The following is a 21,100-nucleotide window of genomic DNA, read 5'->3' as shown; positions in this document are numbered from 1 at the left end:
ATTATTTTATTTATTTGTCTTCATATTTCTACTTTTATTAACCTTTTCTTTTATGGATTCATTGTTGGATTAATATTGCTTTATATTGCCAAATGAAAAAAGTAATTTAAAAAACTTAAAAATATTTAAAATTAAAAAATAAAAATAATAAAACAAACAAATATATATAAATAAATAAAAAACATATGAAAAATAAATGATTGTTATTATTGTATTTATTTGTCATCATATTTCTACTTTTATTAACCTTTCCTTTTATGGATTCATTGTTGGATTAATATTGCTTTTTATCGCCACATTATTTATTTTTTAAATTTCATTTATTCTTCTTTATATTTTCGCTTTTATTTTATTATTGTTTTACAGATTTATTTTTGTAATTTGGCACTCTTACTACTCCATAAACTATGCCCAAATTACAAATAATCTACAGTATGTATCCTAGGCCTGCCTCCAGATGTGTCCACGTGACTCCAATAAGACGACCAGTGATAAAGATGTTTACTGATTATTTTTATGCTATTTCGATTCCAGTATTTATTTAAGCTATATGGAGCTACAACAGCTTCAGTCGGTTTCGGATATCCGGCAGAGCCAACAAACGGTCGCATGTCTTCACAAGCTTCACCAACAGCTGTCACAGTGAGACTCCACAGCAGAGGAGGGGAATGGGTCCGTGTGCGCCAGCGGTGGGTCGAGAAGCACAAGCTTGCTGCCGATATAGTTTCACTGTAGGTATCCAGAGAGTACGAGGACTAAAGGAAACCCTCACCGGATTTATGTAGCATCCCTTTGTTGGGAACCAGCGAAGAATAAAACGGGGAATTAAGGATGTCTTTCCAGGAGCTGTCAGACTCTTTCGGAGGAATGTTCCCAGCGTTCTCTCTGCCCATGAAAGTAGAGCGCAGTCGGAATAAAGAGCGACTGGAGGCGAGCCTGGCCGGTCTGTGCGAGTTGGAGCTTCTCAAACAGAGGCAGGAAAGCAGGGTGCTAAGTGCTCTTTGTCTCGGGGACTCTCCGGTAAGTGGTCGCCAGCCTTGGGGAGCTCTACGCTCGGTACGCTGCGCCATGGACGAACCAAACGGCGGCGCGTCAGATGGCGACGGGCTCCAAACTGTAAGTTCTGTTTGTCTGATGTCTCTTTGTGCCAGATGACTTTTTGATCTGCATCCAAAACACTACATTTATAGATATTTCTCTGAGCTACTTAACTCAACACCAAACTATGTGGAACAAAAAGAAAAAAAAAGTGCAACAAAAGTGTTTTTATCCAACATTTGATGGACCAGCTGTGAGCAGCACTCTGCCTGCATTTACTTATGATCGCCCAATGTGGAGAGTTTACTGGTTCTAAGTGGGAGCATTTATGTAAAATTTTGATACTATAGAAACTTTTCAGCTGTTTCAGAAAGGAGTTAACTTGTGTGAAAGACAAGCAGCAGCCATTTTCCAGAGTACCAGCAGTGGGATGTAGTGAATACAAAGATGAATGGAATAAACAGACTCCTCCTCGCTCTCTGTGACAGTGAGCAGAACCCGGCCACATAGAGAGAGTCTGGTTGACTTCTGATTAAAACATATATTTGAAATAGTACAAGTGCAACATATGATGCTTTTTTTTTTACCTAGATCTGGACATGTCCCATCTCTGTGAGACAATAGTTACAAAACAGAAACTGCTGAAATAAAGAAAAATCACTGGAATGAAAACAAGGAGCACGACTGAACTGTAAAGCTCAACACAGGATTACCTCCCACACTCCCATAATAGGGCCTGTGTAGGTTAAAGGGGGCTCATGGTTGTCACTGCAAAATCTATCAAAGTATAGCTATTTGGCTGCCCCCTTTTTCCGACGGGGCCCCTGGCAATTGCCCGGTTTGCCTGTACTGACTGTGCGCCTCTGTCAGAGCCCTATCACACTTGAACTTGTTCTATGGCACTCATCCAGGTTTCTCCTGACTAGATCCTTGCTTGCGTTGGATCTGCTCTCAGATGTACATCACTTTGGATAAAAGCGTCTGCATGATGAAATAGTAGAATCCAAGATAACGGTTGATGTACAGGTACATTTCAAATAATTAGAATATTGTCGTTGTTGTTCTAATTTAATTCCGAAAGCTTTCCTTTCATTTATTCTATATTCATTACGTGTGAAATATTTCATGCCTTTTGACTTTGAATTTTGATGATTTGGTTTATAACTGGGGCTGTATGGTGGTTAACACCATCCCCATGTCCACACACACCGGGACATGAACCGGGGATCATGTCGTCCAATGACGACCAGGATCTTTCTGCGTGGAGTTTGCATGTTCTCCCCGTGCAGCGTGGGTTCTCTCCGGGTTCTCCGGCTTCCTCCCACAAGGTCCAAAAACATGTTGAGGTTACCTGGTGATTCTAAATTGTCCGTAGGTGTGAATGTGAGTGTGCTTGGTTGTCTGTCTCTAAGCGTAGCCCTGTGATAGACTGGTGACTTGTCCAGAGTGTCTCCTGCCTTTGCCCTGAGTCAGCTGGGATAGACTCCACAGATGAGCTGAAAGCTGCTATCAAAGCAATCTGGGCTTCAATAACGCCTCAGCAGTGCCACAGGCTAATTGCCTCCATGCCACACTGTATTGATGCAGTTATTCATAGTAAAGGTATCTAGTGTACAAATGAACATATTTTTTTCAGAAGTATGACATTTCTGTACTGTAAATTGTTTTTTGGAATTGATCTTAGGAAATCAGTTTGTTAATGTGAGAAAGTGGATTGCTGATTTTCACAAGTTAAAACAGAAGTCATTAAAATGTAAACAAAAAGGGCTGGAAATCTTTCACTTTACATGTAATGAATTTATTCTATCTATATAATATTATATATATATAAGCATCACAGGCATGGAAGAAACAACGTACAAGTGTGACAGTTCCGCCTTTCTACATTGTCAAGTATTTCAGATCAAACACTCACACCCTTGTTTTCCTCACTGACTTTACATCTCAAACTAAACTGCAGAATGCGTGAAGTTAGATCACCAGAAAAGGGAGATAGCTGATCTGTCCCTGACATTGGTTGATTTGTTGCAGACCTACAAATCCCTAAATGCATACAAATCTATCAGATTCAGCTCATATCATGCTTGTGGTTTTGGGTATTATTTGATTATAGGGTCTGTGGACAAAACAAAGCAGCTCATCAGTCTGCGGGTGCAAGCAGCGCGTCTGACCGTTGCCATGGTGACGTTTCCGGTGAGGCGGCGAGGGCGTCCCATTGTTTGGCTTCTTTTTTATACCCTCCACCTTAATCAGGAGTGCCCTTCACAGCTGCAAGTGTAACTCGATTAGGAGTGACACTTGGTAGTGGAGAGGAAGTGTGTAGGGGGTGGTTTGGGATTGGGCCTCGCTGTGGAGGATTGAGAATAGAACCAGTTTGAAAATAATTATAATTTAATGAATGTTTTCATTGCAACATATTACATGGACATTTTAAAGTATGTAAAAAAAAGGAGTGAACCACAAAATCAGCCATAAATCATCGATGTATTGTTTGTTTAAAGATAAAGATTTAGAGTAAAAGCACTCTAACTTTTAGATGTATGACTTTAACTTGACCCTTGTAGCCTGTCTTAACTTTTTTCTCATACAGTCATTGGTTTCATTCCCATGCAGTTCTCTGTTCAAGTCAGGTCAACGAGATCAAAACTTTCAAGAAAGACTTGTGAATGAAGAAAACATTCACAGCTGGAAACGGCACCTTAAATTAAGCTGTTGGACCTCAAAAGGGATTGAAATACTTTAGCTTGCTTATTGTTTGCAGTTTATTTGATTTAAAACACGCAACTGAATTGAGTTGTGCTACAAATTCATACCATCCTCCTTCGATGAGCTCACTTTCGATGGTGTCATGTGGAAATGCTCCATCAGATTTAAAATCTATTGCACAGTGACTATAGAACTAGTATATACATATATATGTATGTATATATTGCAATTTAAATTGCAATATCTGACAGATAGATTGCAATTAGATGGTTTTCCCAAATTGCTGAACCCTAATGTCGTAGGGAGGGGACAAAGAAAAGCTTTCTGTGTGTGATGCAAGAGTAACAGAATCAGGCAAAGAGTACATGTTTGTGTGTATGAGTATGTGGGAGTATGTGTGTGTTTGTTCAGCAGGAGCTGCTGACAGCCATGTGATAGCTGACAGCAGCTGAGGAAGCAGCAAAACATTTAAAGTGGCCTCCACTATGTCTAATGGACTAATGAGAGGGTAGCAAGAAATGTCTCATAGCTTGTGTGTGAGTGTGTGTTTGCTCTTCATAGTCTGATAATAACCATGATAATATGTTCAGAACACTGAGCGATGATGACGTTTTAAAAGTAAGCGCTGATGTGACTGATGTGAATTACAGCATCAGGTAATAATGGGAATTTTGAAGGGAGTTAAAATGAGAGACATGTCAGAGATTAATGAAGTCAAATGATATTCGATTCAAAATTTGTGAAACAGGACGAGAAGTGGAGAGGTGCTTCATTAAACAGCAGAGCGGCTGATTAAACATGATGAAGAAAGTGAGCAGAAACAATCTGGTTTAAGTTGAATGGCCCTTGAGCGAGGCACCAATCCACCAACTGCAAAGAGGCCAACATTTAAACGCTGTGTATTTGTGATCTGAGTGCATGTATACATTTGGTGTAGTGATGTATGTTTTCCTGTGTGTGTAATTTTGCTGCCTTTTAACATACTATAAGTCTACAGTGGAGACTTTGGCAGCCAGCTTGTCACAGAAGCAAAACACAAACATTCACAACTGCAGTGGATGTGTGGTGCTTACATTTCACACGTCACAGTGTTGCTCAAACACAGTAGCATGACTGCATTATCTAAGGGGGATAGAATCAGGGTTGGGCTTAGGGGGCAAGTGGTAGGGGTCGGTGTATGGCTACATGTGTGAGGTCTCCAAAACAAAACTTGGTTACTCGAAGTAACAGCTGTGTAGCCTCTGGATTGTCAAGGGAAAATATAGACACATCACTACAAGGACAGAGCTGCCACAGAACTTGTCGTATGTGCCACGGTTACCACCACGGAGACATGTAGTTAGCTTTTCTTACTGCTTAGGTAAAGATTTTCAGGTAAATGTTGGCCTGAACAACATGAGCCACATAAATTCTGTTGTTCTGTTTAGGTGAAGGTGGTCAGGAACACAGAGTGTTTTTAAGACTGTGAACTCTGTCATGGAAGGTTAAGCATTGGTCCCCATCAGCTGTAGCTTCCAACAAGGAGTTTTAGTTACCGTTTAGCTCTTGAAATGAAAGGGGAAACTGCAAGTTGAAGAAAGGGAAAGTTAAAGAAGGATTACACTAGCAGTTTCTATGTTTGTGAAGAGGGACAAGTAAAAGCACTGATGACCACATTCAACAATCAACATGGTCTCAGACGAACACGCCTCAGGAAACCTGCATGGGGGAGAATAAGAGAGGGCAAAGGCAATCCATTATGAAGAGATATGATAGGCTGTTGTGATCCACTTGAGGTCCGTTCATGCAACCGAACATGTTTTCAATATGTGCTTCTATGGCGGTTTGCATTTTGTGCCTTTAATGAAACCTTTTGGTTGTACACCTATGGGAGCTGCTACACTACAGCCGCCTGGCAGCATCTACTGCAGCAAGCATGCAAGTCGTTTACAGGACAGCAGGTAAATGTAGTATTTAGCAATAAGCAGATGTTCAGTCTGTGCCCAGTTCATAAGTGATACCAGAAGAGGACTTGTGACAAAAAATACATCCCTAACCCTATATTTTCAGATTACAACATTTTACAAATATCAAGTCTTGTATCACTGAAAGTCAATGGAACATAACCAGGTTTAGCAAAAATAGTTATTCATCAGCATGCATGGTAGATTAATACCTGTTGCAATGCTGAAACAAAACAAGAAGGTGGGGGTGAGGCAACCAACCAATAAGTTGGTAGCACTCGTGCTACCAGTGGAAAAGTTAATCTGGAGCCCTGCAGAGAGATAGGGAGTTGCAGGTAGTTCCGCGGTCCAAGTGGATTATATTTACAGCAGTGGATTCCAGCTTGTCAGCCACTCCAGCCTTCTGCCTTCATACGGTTTGGCTCCACCTACTCGTGACAAAATTCAATTATCTAATTCAAATCATTAAGACATGGGCTTCCCCATGACAGTGTTCTTTTCTGTCACTATTGCTGTGGCGTGAACTCTTTTTGTTATTTTAGGCTTGATTGAGATGAACTGCACCTCACCTAGAAACAGACAAGGGAAGGCAGCAGCAGCAGGGGGGCAGGGCCGAAAAACTGAAGTAAGAGTGGACAGTTTTCAGCACCCATCGGCCTTTAGTGCGTTATAAAATTACTCACAGCCTGTTAGATCTCATTTCCATTCAATCAGTTTGCTGCTGTGTAGAAATCAGCTAGTAACAACTACATAGTACATAATACTGAGTACAGTAGAGCATACATATACACACTGTACTGTTACACAACATAAATAGAGACTGTATGTATGTATGTGTTCAAAGCAGACTACAAGGCCATGTGTGTGCCAGGGCGTCCCAGCCCAAAGGTGAGTCATCATTCCATGAGGGCACGAAGCTTCGACAATGTCTCTGAGGACAGAGTCACTACTCCCCTTTGAGTTCAGTCTGTCTTGACATGACTTCTGCTGCCATGTTCAGAGTTTTCAGCACATTTGTGAATCTGAGCAGGCAGAAGAGGGGGTGAACCCTCTGCTACAGTGTGGTTGCCAGCCTGCCTATTGACAGGCGCTGCAGTCTCTGTGCTGTCTTTTCTGGCAATGATATGATCACCTTACAGCTTTGGCAAGGACTGCCAGAGGACAAGGATCTCTATGCTGCAGGATGTTACACACTGGGTTACCTCACAGCACATCCAGAGCTCGTTGACCCCACAGACAGTATAAACCATGCTTTCGCCCACTGTGGAGGCATCTGTGAAGACCAGCTAGCAGTGGACCACAGGCTGAACCATTCCACCAGCAGAGGAATAGGAAATCCCGCAAGAATCACCACCATGGTCCAGAGAGACCCCCATAGACAAAGCGCTTAATTCAGCAGACATTGTTGGAAAGGCTGCGTGTACAGGAGCTGGAGAAAGCTGCTCTGCATCATGGCTGCCATTAGGCCCTTAAGCAAAGACAGAGACCCTAGGAGGCTAAGGATGTAGCCAGAAGAGACTAAGGCTGTGGGCTCTGCAATGGGGCTGGGCCAGGTGCCTTGCTAAGGCCCCGGACACTCCCCTTTTCTGTCTTTAGTGGCTTGCATTGCTTTTCCTGTTTGTGCTCTGCAAAGTGCAGAGAAACAGGGGAACTTGCACTCTTTACCCTAAAAACTGGGCTTCTCTGGTGCGTGCAGACATTGTAAAACAGTCCATGCAAGACTGTGGACTCTCTCTGGATAATAGTGTACGTTGGTGACCCAAACACACCTTTCATGGTCATCTTTCAAGTAAGCATCCTACTTACTGGTAAGTAGCCATAGTTGAAAAACCGCAGTGCCACACATTCACACCGTTTCAGGGGAAGGGGACTGACAAGGACACCAAGGTGTACACTTGTTTACAACCAGCTATGTGGGAATTCAGTTAGCTTCGTGCTGAGTTAACTTTGTGGAATGAGTGGTCTAAGCCAAGGAGGCACAAGGCAAAATTTGTCTGCTTGGCTCGTTAAAGGGAGAGAGAGTGAGAAAGGAGGCTCACCGTGTCAATGTTTTAGCTGTAATTTGAAGGCCAGTATATGAAAAGACCTCCTATTGCAATCTGTGCTGCACCTCTCAGTCTACGTCTGCTCTGATGTGACATCAGTGTAGCATGCGGGGGATGAAATCATTTCAGAGAGTAAAGGATGACTACAAGAAAGTGAAATGCAAAGTCAAGATTTTCCCCAGAAAAAGTGATTGTCTGGCTCACTGGCCAGGTCTTGGAACATACTCAGGTCCATTCAAAAAAATAGGCATGCAGAGAGAACAGGTAAAGAGACACGCAGGGCTGATTAAAACTAGAGATTTTTTAGCCCCTTTCACACATGCGCCTATTTTGTTAATTTGATGGCAGTGTGTCACCTTCAGGTCTGAATGCATATCATGTGTCTATTGAAGACCTACTTGGTTGGACCTCGTAACATTTCCAAATCACTTTCAACACGTACAAGTCGAAATGGAACTATTGCATTGTTGTCTGCTGTTCTGACTGTTAACCTGTCTGAAGTGAAGAAGTTTTTATCGCTGCAGTTAGATCCTAATTGGGCCTTGAATTGGATAATTTATAGTTGAACCTAATTAATGAAGTTACTGCTGTTGCTCCTTGTGTAAATGTGTGTCGCTTTCTCTCTCTTTGGAGACACTCGTGAATCCTACCACTGTCTGATGCTGTCAGGACCACTGCCCCTGCCCCTGCCCCTGCTCCTGCCCCTGCCTCTGCCTAGTTGGCAGACCTGTTCTCTTTCTACCTCTCTCTCCCTCTTCCTCTGTCTCTCTCTGATTGCAGGAGTGGAGACTGCTATGTGGGAGGTTGTCGCCTGCACTCAATCATTCACCCTCTGCTATCTAAGCCGGTTCAGACTTCCACTCATTGCCAGAATGTAGACTCTGCTATACAGTCACTGCCCAGCCTTCTGCCTCATCTCCCTCCTGCCACGGTGGATAAGACTTGCAGACCCACTACAGCCAACAAGCTCATCTGGTCTCAGCACATGCACCCTCTTGGATCAAACTGGACCTTGGATTCCTCTGCTTGCTCCTGTCAGTGCCAACCTCTGCCCAGCCACAGCCTACTCCGTGCTGCTCAGCTCTGCTAACACCTGCTCTTCCCTGCCCAGCCTGGTTCTTGAGTCCAGCCTCAGACTGTTAGTTGGACTCTGATTGCCCTGATGAGTCTCCAAACCCTGGCAGCCAAGTGTCGTAGCCTTACCTGTCAGCTGTCAGGCTATTATTGTTTTTACAATCCTTACTGTAGGCTACAGTTGTGCTTTTGGGGCCCTCAGTTACCTTTAAGGTTATTCCAGTTTGTTTCATTAGTCTGAAATGGTCCGAAAGAGCTGAAAACTAAACTGTGTGTTTTTCTGTGAAAAAGGTGGGTTTTGATTTTGGCACACAAACTTTGATTAAGCGTTTCTGTGATGTTTTCGAATCAATATTGATGCTGATATGTGGAAAAAATTCTTTAAATAATAATTTACCTCTGCTTATACATGTCTATTTGTTCATGTGAAGGCTCAGTTCACACTACTGGGTTCGACCTGGCTCAGCGTTTACAGATAAGTGACCAGGAGCGCTTAAGGAGTTCCTGAGATATCGCATTCAGGAAAATTGGACAGACGGACAGCCCAAAAACAACAAAGGCATAAAAGCATACTTACCGCAAGATGGATATAAAAAAAACCCCACAAACTCTACACACAGACTTCAATACTTTAGCATTCATTGTTCTTTTATCTGAACACAGTGCCATGAAATAGGCAGTGCTAGTGAGCTGCAGGGCAACATTTGACATTCAGCAGTAAACAGGTTTTGGAATTTGTGTCCAAAATGTAAACCATGTGAGTTTGGTTAAACGTGAGAACTTGTATAGCACTCAGCCTGCTGTGTTTCAGGGGTTATCTGTTGTTCTTGTGTCACTGTTGACGCAAGTATTTATTTATTTTTTTGATGGATGATAATCTTTTATAGACTTCATGCATTGAAAAGTATTATGAATAGAAGTGACCTTTTAGTACAGGGATTTCTCTGAAGTAATATTGATTTCTCTCTGTTTCCCACTGAATGCCTTTGTGCTCTGTTATTTAAACAAACTTTGAAACAGATTTTGTTCCCATCCTTTAACTTGCAGCTGGATGGTTCGAACTCAGTATGGGTGTGTAATAACTGAATGGAAAAATATCATGTTGTTCTAGTGTTTTCATAATAACTGCTAGTGGTGCTAGCTGTCTGTGAATGTGAAGGATGCTGCTCACTGCTTTTCTACATCTCATCCTGGGAGGTGAAGAGGGACTTAAGAAGTGCACTCCAAATGAATGTGTTTCTGTGTTCACATAATTGTTCCTTTGTAATTTGGGATGTAGGTTTGTGGGTGTTTATGTGACTTCTCAATTTTATGATGAGGGGAAAACACACACAGAGAACACAGAAACTTGCCACATTTACTGTCCTTTCATACAAATTGCCTTTAGGGTTGTCATGGTGACTTAAATAAATGCATCTAGTAAAGCTACTTATTAAATCATGATGGCATGAATGCCAAAACCACATTTTACATACAGTAAGCTTTTATGTGGAAGAAGAATTTAAGTCAAATGTGAAAGAATTAATTGTGAACAAAGACCAGCTGTTCATGTTTTAACAGTGATGTCATTAATAAATCCATCCATCCAGCTATTATCTATACACCGCTTAATCCTCACTAAGGTTGTGGGGGGCTGGAGTCTATCCCAGCTGACTCAGGGTGAAGGCAGGAGACCCCCTGGACAGGTCACCAGTCTATCACAGGGCTACACTTACAGACAACCAAGCACACTCACATTCACGCCTACGGACAATTTAGAATCATCAATTAACCTTAGCGTGTTTTTGGACTGTGTGGGAGGAAGCCAGAGAACCCGGAGAGAACCCACGAGAACATGCAAACTCTACGCAGAAAGATCCCGAGTGTCCTCACCATGACGAGAACCGGCAACCTTCTTGCTACAAGGCAACAATGCTAACCACCGAGCCACCGTACAGCCCTCATTAATAAAAGCAGATCTTAAAATAATGAGCAAAGTTCTCGCCAGAAGGATAGAAAAAGTAACCCCTCTCGTAGTACATCCTGACCAAACAGGTTTTATTAAAGGTAGACGTTCCTCGACTAATACACATAGATTAGTTCATCTAGCAGATTATTCTACTATACATAGTCTGGAATCTACAATCATTTCTTTAGATGCAGAAAAAGATTTTAGTACAATATGTTGACTCACTCTGTCTCTCTCTGTGTATTCCAGGGCAGTGGGCAGAGTGCTCCCTGGGCTATAAGAACGTCTTTAGAAAAACAAGTGGCAGAGCTGAAGGTGAGCAATGAAGTCAAATCAGCCGATTCTACTGATCTGGAGGACAGCCAGCTCAATTCAGGTAAAATGATCAACTCTTCTTCTCCCAAGCAAAAAAATAAAAAATAAGAAAACACTGCAAAGAGCACGCAGTTTAAAGATGGATGCTGTTTCTCAAACACATTATACAAAATACAATTTGGGGATTTGGTGAAATCCAGCGATGCGTAGTGTTCTAACAATACACTAGTTATTATAACAACTATAAACAATAAATATTAACAACAAATGACCCTTCAAGCATCAAGCCCTCCTTGTATCTCGACCTCCGTCTTGATAATCCGACAGCCTTGTTATGCGACATAAAAGGAGGTTTTACATTTAGTGTCGGATTATCGAGTCACGACTATATTTCTTTTTGTACATAGTTTATCATAATGTCATTCTAACTGTAAAACAAACTTAAGATCAGACTAGAAACTGTAAAGCAAAATTATTTATTTGCTATTATATGCAAAAAGGTAGCCAATTTAAAGAGGTAGTGTATCAGAGCAATATACACATTACAAAATAGCACTCACTAAAAAGCACATACAAGCTCCTGTAGGAACTGTAGGCTTGGAAATGGCCACTAAACTCTCATCAGAGCTGAACTACTGACTACAGGCTCCATGGTATATGGCATAGTTTACAATAACAAGTTTCACCCCGATGCATAGTCAGGGTTTGTGGGCTCAGATATATTGGTATATCAAAATGAAAAGCATTTTACTGACATACTAACACTGAGAAGGACTCATTTTTAATAATTTTCATTTTGATTGCTCTATTTGTCAGGAGCGGTCCTTGAAGGAAGGCATATTGAAACTCCGGAATCAAATCACCACCCTGTGATCCCTCATTCCCTCTTATCCCCTGAGAGGACACAGGAGACAGAGACAGAGACAAAAGAAACTTGGTTGTCAGCCCCAACTCGACAAACCATAGTTGCTTTGGGAAGGATGAGAGATGTTGACCCCAGTCAGCAAGAAGGTCAACTATCAGAAAAGGTAGAGACATATATATTTGGACTGATACAACGCCAAACTCTTCCTACACGACCCTCAAAGCCCCGCACCAGCCTGGCACTGGAGACTCAAGCTGTTTATGTGGTGAGACAGAATAGTTTATGCCAAAAGGATGAGCAACATTTACCAAAGCAGGTGTCTGTTCCAGAAATATCTACTCCCTCCACGTGTTCAGAAGGAACTACTCCACAGGCTGGCCATAACCTGGATAAGGAGCATTACCTGAGGACACGTCTTACTGAAGACTCACCACCCCATTATCACCATCTCCAGCCAAGTGTCCAACATCCACCAGGGCTTTATCATAAGACCAGACAGGCTACTATGGTTAACACCTCCCGCTTAACCTCACTTGAGTATTCGTCTTGCAGAGTACTGCCAGCAAACACAGACTCCAGCAGTAGTGAACCTGATTCACCACAACATTTCCACAATTACCTTTCTCCTTCAGTTCTGTCAAAGCCTCATCAGCCTTCTTCTCATGACGAGCTGCTGGTTAGTGCAGAGTATATTCCAGCCCAGCCCTGCCGAGCCGGCACTCGAGCCTATGCACATCACCATTCAAACCCCGGCAAGGGGTCTGGGGTGCCCAAACCCGACCGAAGCACATACTCACCAGAAAGAGGCCATCATCAGGAGCAGCAGCTCACAGCAACTCAAATTCAACCTCCAAGATCCCGAGGAGGCGCCAAGAAGTGTAGATCAAATGAAGATAGGAGTGGTGCCAGCAGGAAGACAGGGAAAAAGGCATGCAGATCTCAGTCAGAAAACAGTCTGCAAAGGGTTCCAGAGCGCAAGTACAATACAGTAGAGAGGGACGGTGGAGGAAATGGAAGTGGTGGAAGGGGAAGCCGCAGTAGTCAATCCAGGAGCAAGAAACAGCAACAAGGAAGCAGTAGCTACAGGCGCTGGCAGTCCACCCTGGAGCTCAGCCAAGATGAAGCTGATCAGCCACCCACGCAAACACTCACACAAAACTCTTCAGCTTCAAACCAAAGGGACCACTGTCTAAGACGCCCACGCAAATCTCGCTCTACACTTGAATCATATGCTCCCCCACACCACAGCCACAACCAACACCTGTCCCACCATCATCAGCATGCTGAGTTTCAGTTAGCGAGTGATCAAATGCAACTGTGTCAACGCAGTGAGAACTACCCCCATCTGGGTCAATGTGAGTCTGAGTCCAGCATGAGTGAGGCTGACACTCGAGATTCCAGCTCTTTGTCCAGTGACTCAGATGAAAGTGGTGGTCTTGTCTGGCCCCAACAATTACCACCACAACTTTGCCTCCCATCACCTCCTGCTCCACCTGGAGCACCTCTGCAGACCAAAGCTTTTGTCAAGATTAAGGCCTCCCATGCCCTTAAGAAGAAGATCTTGCGTTTCCGCACTGGTTCACTGAAAGTAATGACCACTGTATAAAATGGAATGCGGCCAAACTGGGGGAACATAAGATGCAATGATTTAGACTATGCAGAGTGATGGACCACAAACCGTAAATAGGCAAATGAATGTGCATAAAAGTACTATGATTGATTGGTTTTAGAGCAGCCTTAACGAGAAACAAAGGAAATGACATGTCAGCCTTTCTTTTTTACAAAACTAAGGTGTAAAATTATTTAGGAAATTTCACCATTTACAAAAAGTCATGCTTTGTCAAAGGGTACTTTTATTTGGCCCCTAAAGAGCCCCACACATCCACATTTACACACCAAGGAGTTCACAGTTTGTACTGACATTGTCTTTTAGGTCACAGAGAAATGTATGTACATTTTTACCCATACACCAATTAATCTTCCAACACGTTCTCACTGCTTAATCATCACATACGGACGCTTGTTCAGGCTCCCTCTGTGTCACATATTCAGCTGTCGGGTACCCCCCTCTCGTCATTCATTGACTTCCAGGATGCTCTCATTGAATGTTGTAGATCTCCCTAAACGTTAGTAACTGACGACATGAGAGCATGGAGGAGGAGCCTGTTCTGGTGTTTTGGAATAGCATACAAAATGTGCTGCGATGCTTCCACAGCTGATGTGTTTGTACATTTTTGACCTTTTCGCTCATTGGACTTCCGCTTTAACACATTTTGTCCTGCTTCTCTGAATACATGCAGTGATTTTACCATCCAGTTTGGATCGCCAAGCTCTTCCTTTACATGCATTCATATTTTTAAAAAAAGACCATTCATAAAGGAAACACATAGTATTCATTTATTAACATCAAGGCATCTAGTCTACTGGATGCTTCGTTTTGTTTTCGTTTGTTTTATATCAAATCAGCATCACTGATGTCATCATACGCAACTACACCTACCCGATTCGGTCGCTATCACTCGATTGAATGAACATTATCAGTTATGAGCCCATTGTATGGGACAATAGAACCCTACTCTGTCTCCTAGCAGGTCCAGCAGGTCGTTTTCATCTATTGCTATCTCAGCAGGCCTCGTGTAGGACCGTGTTTGTATACGAATGTTAAACCTTTTTTATTTTTTTTTGTATGGCATATGACAGATGAACGAGAGAATATTGTTGGAAGCAGAGCTTGGACATTAAATATAGGCTCTGAGGCTGTTCTTGAAGAGAAAGCTTTATGTTATTAAATTGGCATGAGAAAGTATGTCAGTAAAATTCTAGGTCTTACAAAGCAAAAATAGTTGTCAGATTTTTTTTCAGTCGACTACCGAGATGATGATGTTATGGTGAGCAGGACATTAGTTTTGCATTACAGTTGAAGTTTGTATTTTCATTAAAGTTATCAATATTTTTCTTTACAGATCAGGATAAAGCCTAATCCAAGTTGAACACGTATGTTTTAATTGTTTTGTGGTACCAGTGATTGTTTTAATCCTCTGGGAGTTACAAGTGGAGTTTGACTTATTTAAACCTCTGAAATCTTGGGTCTGCTCTTCTCTTTCGTGTTGAAATCTGTAGGCAAAGCTTTAAAAAAAAAAAAAAAAAAAACTCTCTAAAGGTGTCCAAAAAAAAGTTGTGGCTTCCTACTTGTCTGGCAATGGAAATTAAAAAGAAAAAAATCCATGTGCTGTACAGGTGGCATAGATTTCAAACGACAACCAGTTTATCCACAACTTCAACTAATTTACTCAAGAGCAGACCTTTTGATGCAAAAGGAAGTCTTCCTAACCTCTGAAATTTAATTACAGGATCTGCAGGACACTTTGCCACTGTTGGTGTCAAAATGAAAGAGAAAGAGATTGCGCAAGTTTTCTGTCGGTGCAGACCAAAGACAGGTTCTCAGTAGAACTATCTAATAACACTATATTTGCAATAATCCAAACAGTATTATTATTATTATTACACTGTATATACACATACAACAGCAGAATGTATATTTATTTTTTGTGTTATATTTTATTTTATTTTCACATTAATACTTTATATTTTATTACATATTTTTACTTTAAGACTTTTGATTGGGAGCATCTGTAACTGAAAGCAATTTCCCCTAGGGGATCAATAAAGTATTTCTAATTCTGATATTACTTGTAAATGACGGCATCATATCACGCAGTGCTTGAGAATAATGTGAGGCCATCTGAAGTTCAAGTGAAACCGAAACTGGACCTTTCAACAGGATAACAATCCAAAACACACAATGAAATCCACCAAGAAATGACTCAAAACAAAGGAATACAGGTTTATTAAATGGTCTAGTCAAAGCCCAGATTTGAGTCCCATTGTGATTGTGATTTGAAATAGGTAGTACACATAAGTAAACCTCAAACATCTTGCAACTGAAGAAATTATGCAAAACACATCCAGGAAGGTATTTCTGCTGAAGATACTGACTTCTGAGGGTTACTTACTTACTTATAATACCGCATCTTTCGGCATTCTTACTAAATATGTGATTGAAAAAGATCATTTATCCTTAAAGATGCTGCTTTTATCCATAGATACTGTTTCAGGATCAAATGTTGGCTTGTCCAGAAAAGCCAAAAATGTTAATTTCCTACTTATTCTCCATACTTATTGCATTTTCACATGACCGTAAGCCTGCCCAGTCACTGTCAGGCACTGTGTGGCAGTAGTAGTCCCAACATTAAAAGCTTTTCATCTTAAATACCAGTATGAATTAAATCATAGTGTTAACGCTTACCACATGTTCGCTCTGATGCACTTCCCTGTTTGCAGAGTGAAAAGACAGCAAAGTTTAATGTTATTCAGATGTGTTACTGTGCACAAAGCTCTCTGAAATACCTCTTGTGGATGCAAATCGTTTTCACACAAACACTGTGCCTAATGTAGATGAAGTGTCACACACAGCAACTAAGTGTTCTTGAACAAATGTGTACAGAATGTTAAGTACTTACAATGTCTACTGTTGTAATATTAATATTATGGTATTTGTAGAGAGTAATAAAAATGTGCCTGCAAAAAGAATGTATTTAACATTACAGTGTATCTTTTCGTATTTGACAGTATTGTCATTTAACATGTACAAGCCGATTAGTAGCTTCTCCTTGTAAGTAATATGTTCACCAAACTGCGATGAATAAATAGTATGTTTGTCTTAAAATCCAGTACTTGTATTTCTTTGTAATTCTGGGGAATCGTGCCAACCAGTGTTCTTTCAGTGAAGGTTTGTTCAAAGCGTCATCCGAGGTGTCACCAAATGTTTTTTTAATGCAGACCTCACACTGTGATGCGGGTAAAGAAAGCACATACATAACAGCCAGAAGGCTTGGTTTTAGTGATGGAAATGCTGAGTGGTTCAAAATATGTGAGAGAAGGAGTGGAAGACCAGAGAGAAAGGACTGAAGGGGAAATTTTAAGGCGTAAGAGGAATTTTAGCTTGTTTGAGAGTAATGACTGTATCTCTGTTAACACCAGCAGTAGAGAAGAAGAAAGTGAAAGTTACGTCATCTGCATTGGATGATCTATGAGACTGTGTTGTGCTTTGCTGATTTTGTATGATTGAAGCTGTTTTTACCAATGCTGTAAGATTACTGCAACTATTACTGCTACAACTACTATTTCACAGTTTTTATTATTGCAACTATTATTACAAAAACTAGAACTTTTCTGCTATTTCTATTGAAGTTCGTAATGCATATGTTGCTACAAAACAACAGTTACCAGTTATTACTAAAACTGAAACTGCTAATACAAAGGTGTTAAAAGTATTGATATGCTATATTGTTTACAACTACTTTACCTGAGTTATTGCTACGATAATTGTTATTTCTACAACTACTACATTACTACCTCCAGCACTGGTAGAACTATTATCACGGTACAACTTAGGAAATCACTATGATTACTGCTACTAGTATTGTTGTTAATTATAAAGCACCCAGTATACACAAGTACTACAACCAATAAACAGTTTGTAAATTGTAAGGCTGCCTATTTGTTATTTTGATGCTGACATACAGCATAAACAGTCCTTTATCAGCACCGACTGTTCATCTATCACAGTCAAACCCTCTCTCATGTAGACAGAGGAATGCTGAGTGTGGGAAGAGTCGATGCGTGTCTGTATGTAAGGGGATTTTCTTGAGTTGGGCTGTTTTATCACATTAGGATTCAATCCCAGCTGTTTCAGTTTACTGAAGGAGAAAGGTGGGAGGGAGAGGAAAAGATGACGGGCAAGAAAGAAAAGAAGCCAGTTGTCACCTCTGTGACATTCAAAGGGCCTCCACATCTCACAATCCATTTCAGTTTTACCAGCATTTTGTCAGCTGCCATTCTGTCACTTTCACGTCTTTTCCTTCCCTCCTTCATTCCTCCATCTGTTAGTGGTTAGAACGAACGTCCTCCCTTCAGGGCTAGGAACCGTTAGTATTTCCTGCTTTGCCAGACAGCAAATGGGAGAGAGGCGAATAAGGAGGAGAAGGAAAAGAAAAAGGGGGAAAAAAAGAGGCACAGAGCCTGTAGAGGAAACCCACAGCAAGAAAGAGAAACAGAGAGATGGTGAGAGAGGAAAAGAGGGGATAACAGAGGAGGAGGTTGAATTAAGCCTTCGTGTGCATACATCTGGCTTTGATTAGCCAGACAGAGAGGGTGATGGTAAGAGAGAGGAGACAGAGGGGCTTTTCTTTCTGGCAGCTCTGGGGATACAGCAATTGACCCATTTTCTGTTTTTTCTCCATTGTTTTTCATTTTTCCTGGCTTTCACACAGTTCATTTGCATTTCAAACATCTGGAAGCAGACACTGCTGTCTCCATAGCCAAACAATAGAATGGCAATTTAATGCATGGTCCATTTTCTTCTACATTATTTTGTATTTTCTTTCTCACTACCCCAGGCCCCTCTTTTCATTCTCACAATGATTGACTCAAATACACACAAATGCAAATGTTCATGTAGAAACACACTACATGCCATCTACATTAATGATGCATACTTTCACTCCCATGCTGGAATGGACCGTTGACCTGTTCAGGGTGTGCACTGCCTTTCACCCTAAGTCATCTGTGTTAGGCTCCAGCACCTCTGTAACCTTCTACAAGATAATGCAATGTTGAGAAAATGGATGGATGGATGGATGGATGGATGGATGGATGGATGGATGGATGGATGGATGGATGCTGTTACTGCCAAACACCTTTCGTTAGAGGCCATGTATGTCAGGATCTCTGCTTCTGCCCTGCTTGGCTTCCTCTGCCTCTCAGCACTCATCACAGTAATCAGTGACAGCTGCTTTAACCAGCTCACCTGTTTGTAATCATCACAGCCCATAAAAAGCAGCTCATCCTGCAGCCCTGCTTGAAAAATTTCTCTTCACCTAACTGCTTGTGCTTGTACAGATACATGGCTTACAGTATACCAACACCATACCGGATTTCCGAAATGCGGTGTTTGGCTGTGAAAAAAAAGATAGGACTACATTACCAATTTAGTTCGTCTACCAGTGGAATGAGGGGAACACAGCTTTTGCTGTCAACCAAACTAATATCAGTAGCCAATGGGAAGTAGAGTGGGGCCGGGTCTTAGAAAGACGTCGAGATCCAGCTGCAGCTGAGTCCATACCGGAGTTTCACACAAGTTTCACAGAGTTCTGTACGCTGATATCAGGTGCATGGAGAAGAGATTCTTGAAGCAAGGGAAGACGTCCTCATCAATAAAGGAATTAAAATTAAATGGCGCTGGGCGTGGTTGGAAGAGTCAAGCAAGCCCTTTGGTTGCTGGTGCAAAAAAACTGAAGGAACCAGGTGCTTGCTTCTGTATCATCTGCTCAAAAAAACTCATGTACGCAACTCGTGGCAAAAAGTGCTGTCAGATCACGAGTCAGACCCCAGCCATAGAGCTGCTGTCCACCCACTGAAGTATAATAATAATAATAATAATAATAATAATAATAATAATAATAATAATAACTATAAAACAAGATGTGAATGCTTTCATCATGGGGACTGAACTTCATGCTAGTGGTATATGTTGCTCTGCTTCCCTCTAGTTGCTAGGTACTGTAATACCATGATCACAAAGTAAAATTATAGTAGATATATATGTATGTATATAACATATATAGAATATATCGACAATCACCTCCACAAGACCTTAACATAACTAGTTGAACTTGACTCTGTGACCTAATTTCCGTAGCGGGGCCTGTGCATGATGTACTGTCCACACTACACTTCTCAGTTTAGTCAGTCAGAAAAGAAATATTTGCATGCTTGTAGAAATAAATAAAACTTTATTATTGTACAATCACAATCTAGGTTGACAGGGCAATGCATAAAAGAAAGGTGCATACATGTCTAGAACTGTTGCCACACAGAAGTATGAAACAATCCTCTACATTGGTTTCTCCTTTTATTTGGTGATAAAGGACTTCTGGATTTAACTCTCATTTTGCAGCAGTGTGTGCTCTTCAATAATATGATAATATATATATATATATAATATATAATTCATTTCATCATGAATCCTCACCAAAATAATTCAAGAAATAAAACGTAACATCACATGAAGGAAATAAAACAAATTCATTTGTGAATAAACTAAAATGTCTGTAATAAATAAGTAACATAAGGATTTCTAAATATGTTTTGTTGTTCAAGCTGGGAAAAAAAAGACTTCAGTGATAAAAACTATGACGAGGGACATTCTCACCTGGCATGCACCTATTCTCTTCACTGTGTTGAAATCAGAGTATCTTTATGTAAAGGTCTTGGTATACGCTGCAGCATTTCAGTAAAAAGGAAAGAAGAAGAAGAACAACAACAAGAAGAGGAAGGATGTCAACTAATCACTGTAACTGCAACATGTAATATCTTATACAAGTGATCATTATCACCCTTACTGACAAAATCGTGACTTCCCCAAATTCCCTAAAAGTTTTTGACATGAGACATTTTTTAGGGGCTGCATACATGTATCCAAGATTAAGGGCAATAGTACTGTTGCAGTAAATCTTTTCAGTGATGGGGCAATTGAATTTCAAGCTGAAATGTCAACATTCCATCAGAAAGGATTTCACCTTGTCACAAATTGTGATTTATTTGCCAATGTAATTTAATAATATTTAACAATGGCATAAAATGTGGTGGGCTGCAAGGTGGGTCAGTGGTTAGCACCGTTGCCTCGCAGCTAGAAGGTCGCCGGTTTGCGTCCCGGTGAGGACACCCGGGATCTTTCTGTGTGGAGTTTGCATTATCTCCCCATGCAGCGTGGGTTCTCTGTGATAGACTGGCGACCTGTCCATGGTGTCCCCTGCCTTCACCCTGAGTCAGCTGGGATAGGCTCCAGCTCCCCCACGACCCTAGTGAGGATTAAGAGGTGTATAGATAATGGTTGGATAAAATGTGGTCAAAACCACATAAAGATACTGATCAGTTATTTGGAAATGATGGTGTTGCCCTCATTTCTGTTGGTCCACTAATGCCATGAATGAGTTCTGCCATGACACAACTGGAGTTCTCTTTACTACGATAACAGTCAAAACAGACATGCAGGAACTGGCCCGGGTTTACATGGTTAGTTAACCAGCCCTGCTAGTCATTCATC

General features: G+C 41.3%; 1 protein-coding gene across 2 annotated transcripts; it reads left to right on the top strand.

Annotated features, from left to right (window-relative positions):
• The first annotated feature begins 623 nt into the window (after window positions 1-623).
• LOC103356024 (dapper homolog 3-like) lies at window positions 624-15,147 on the top strand. 2 transcript variants are annotated; one of them, XM_008280055.1, is made up of 3 exons: window positions 624-1,116; window positions 11,004-11,130; window positions 11,886-15,147. In XM_008280055.1, exons 1-3 carry the CDS (start codon window positions 832-834, stop codon window positions 13,538-13,540), a joined length of 2,067 nt encoding a protein of 688 aa, XP_008278277.1. In that variant the 5' UTR covers window positions 624-831; the 3' UTR covers window positions 13,541-15,147. The 2 variants fall into 2 exon arrangements, with proteins under 2 accessions (XP_008278277.1, XP_008278278.1); XM_008280056.1 differs by having other exon boundaries at window positions 11,004-11,069; window positions 11,886-12,027.
• The last annotated feature ends 5,953 nt before the right edge of the window (window positions 15,148-21,100 follow it).

This window comes from Stegastes partitus, unplaced genomic scaffold (assembly GCF_000690725.1).
Source record: "Stegastes partitus isolate 25-593 unplaced genomic scaffold, Stegastes_partitus-1.0.2 Scaffold180, whole genome shotgun sequence".
Taxonomy (NCBI): Eukaryota; Metazoa; Chordata; class Actinopteri; family Pomacentridae; genus Stegastes; species Stegastes partitus.
Note: the sequence above shows the minus strand (reverse complement) of the source record. Positions and strands in the feature narration are given on the sequence as shown.

Excerpts from the sequence above, each read along its gene's own strand:
- LOC103356024 (XM_008280055.1), top strand. The coding sequence starts at position 832 with ATGTCTTTCCAGGAGCTGTCAGACTCTTTCGGAGGAATGTTCCCAGCG. Across the intron at positions 1,117-11,003 it reads ATGGCGACGGGCTCCAAACT|GGCAGTGGGCAGAGTGCTCC; the intron begins GTAAGTTCTGTT and ends TGTGTATTCCAG. Across the intron at positions 11,131-11,885 it reads GGACAGCCAGCTCAATTCAG|GAGCGGTCCTTGAAGGAAGG; the intron begins GTAAAATGATCA and ends TCTATTTGTCAG.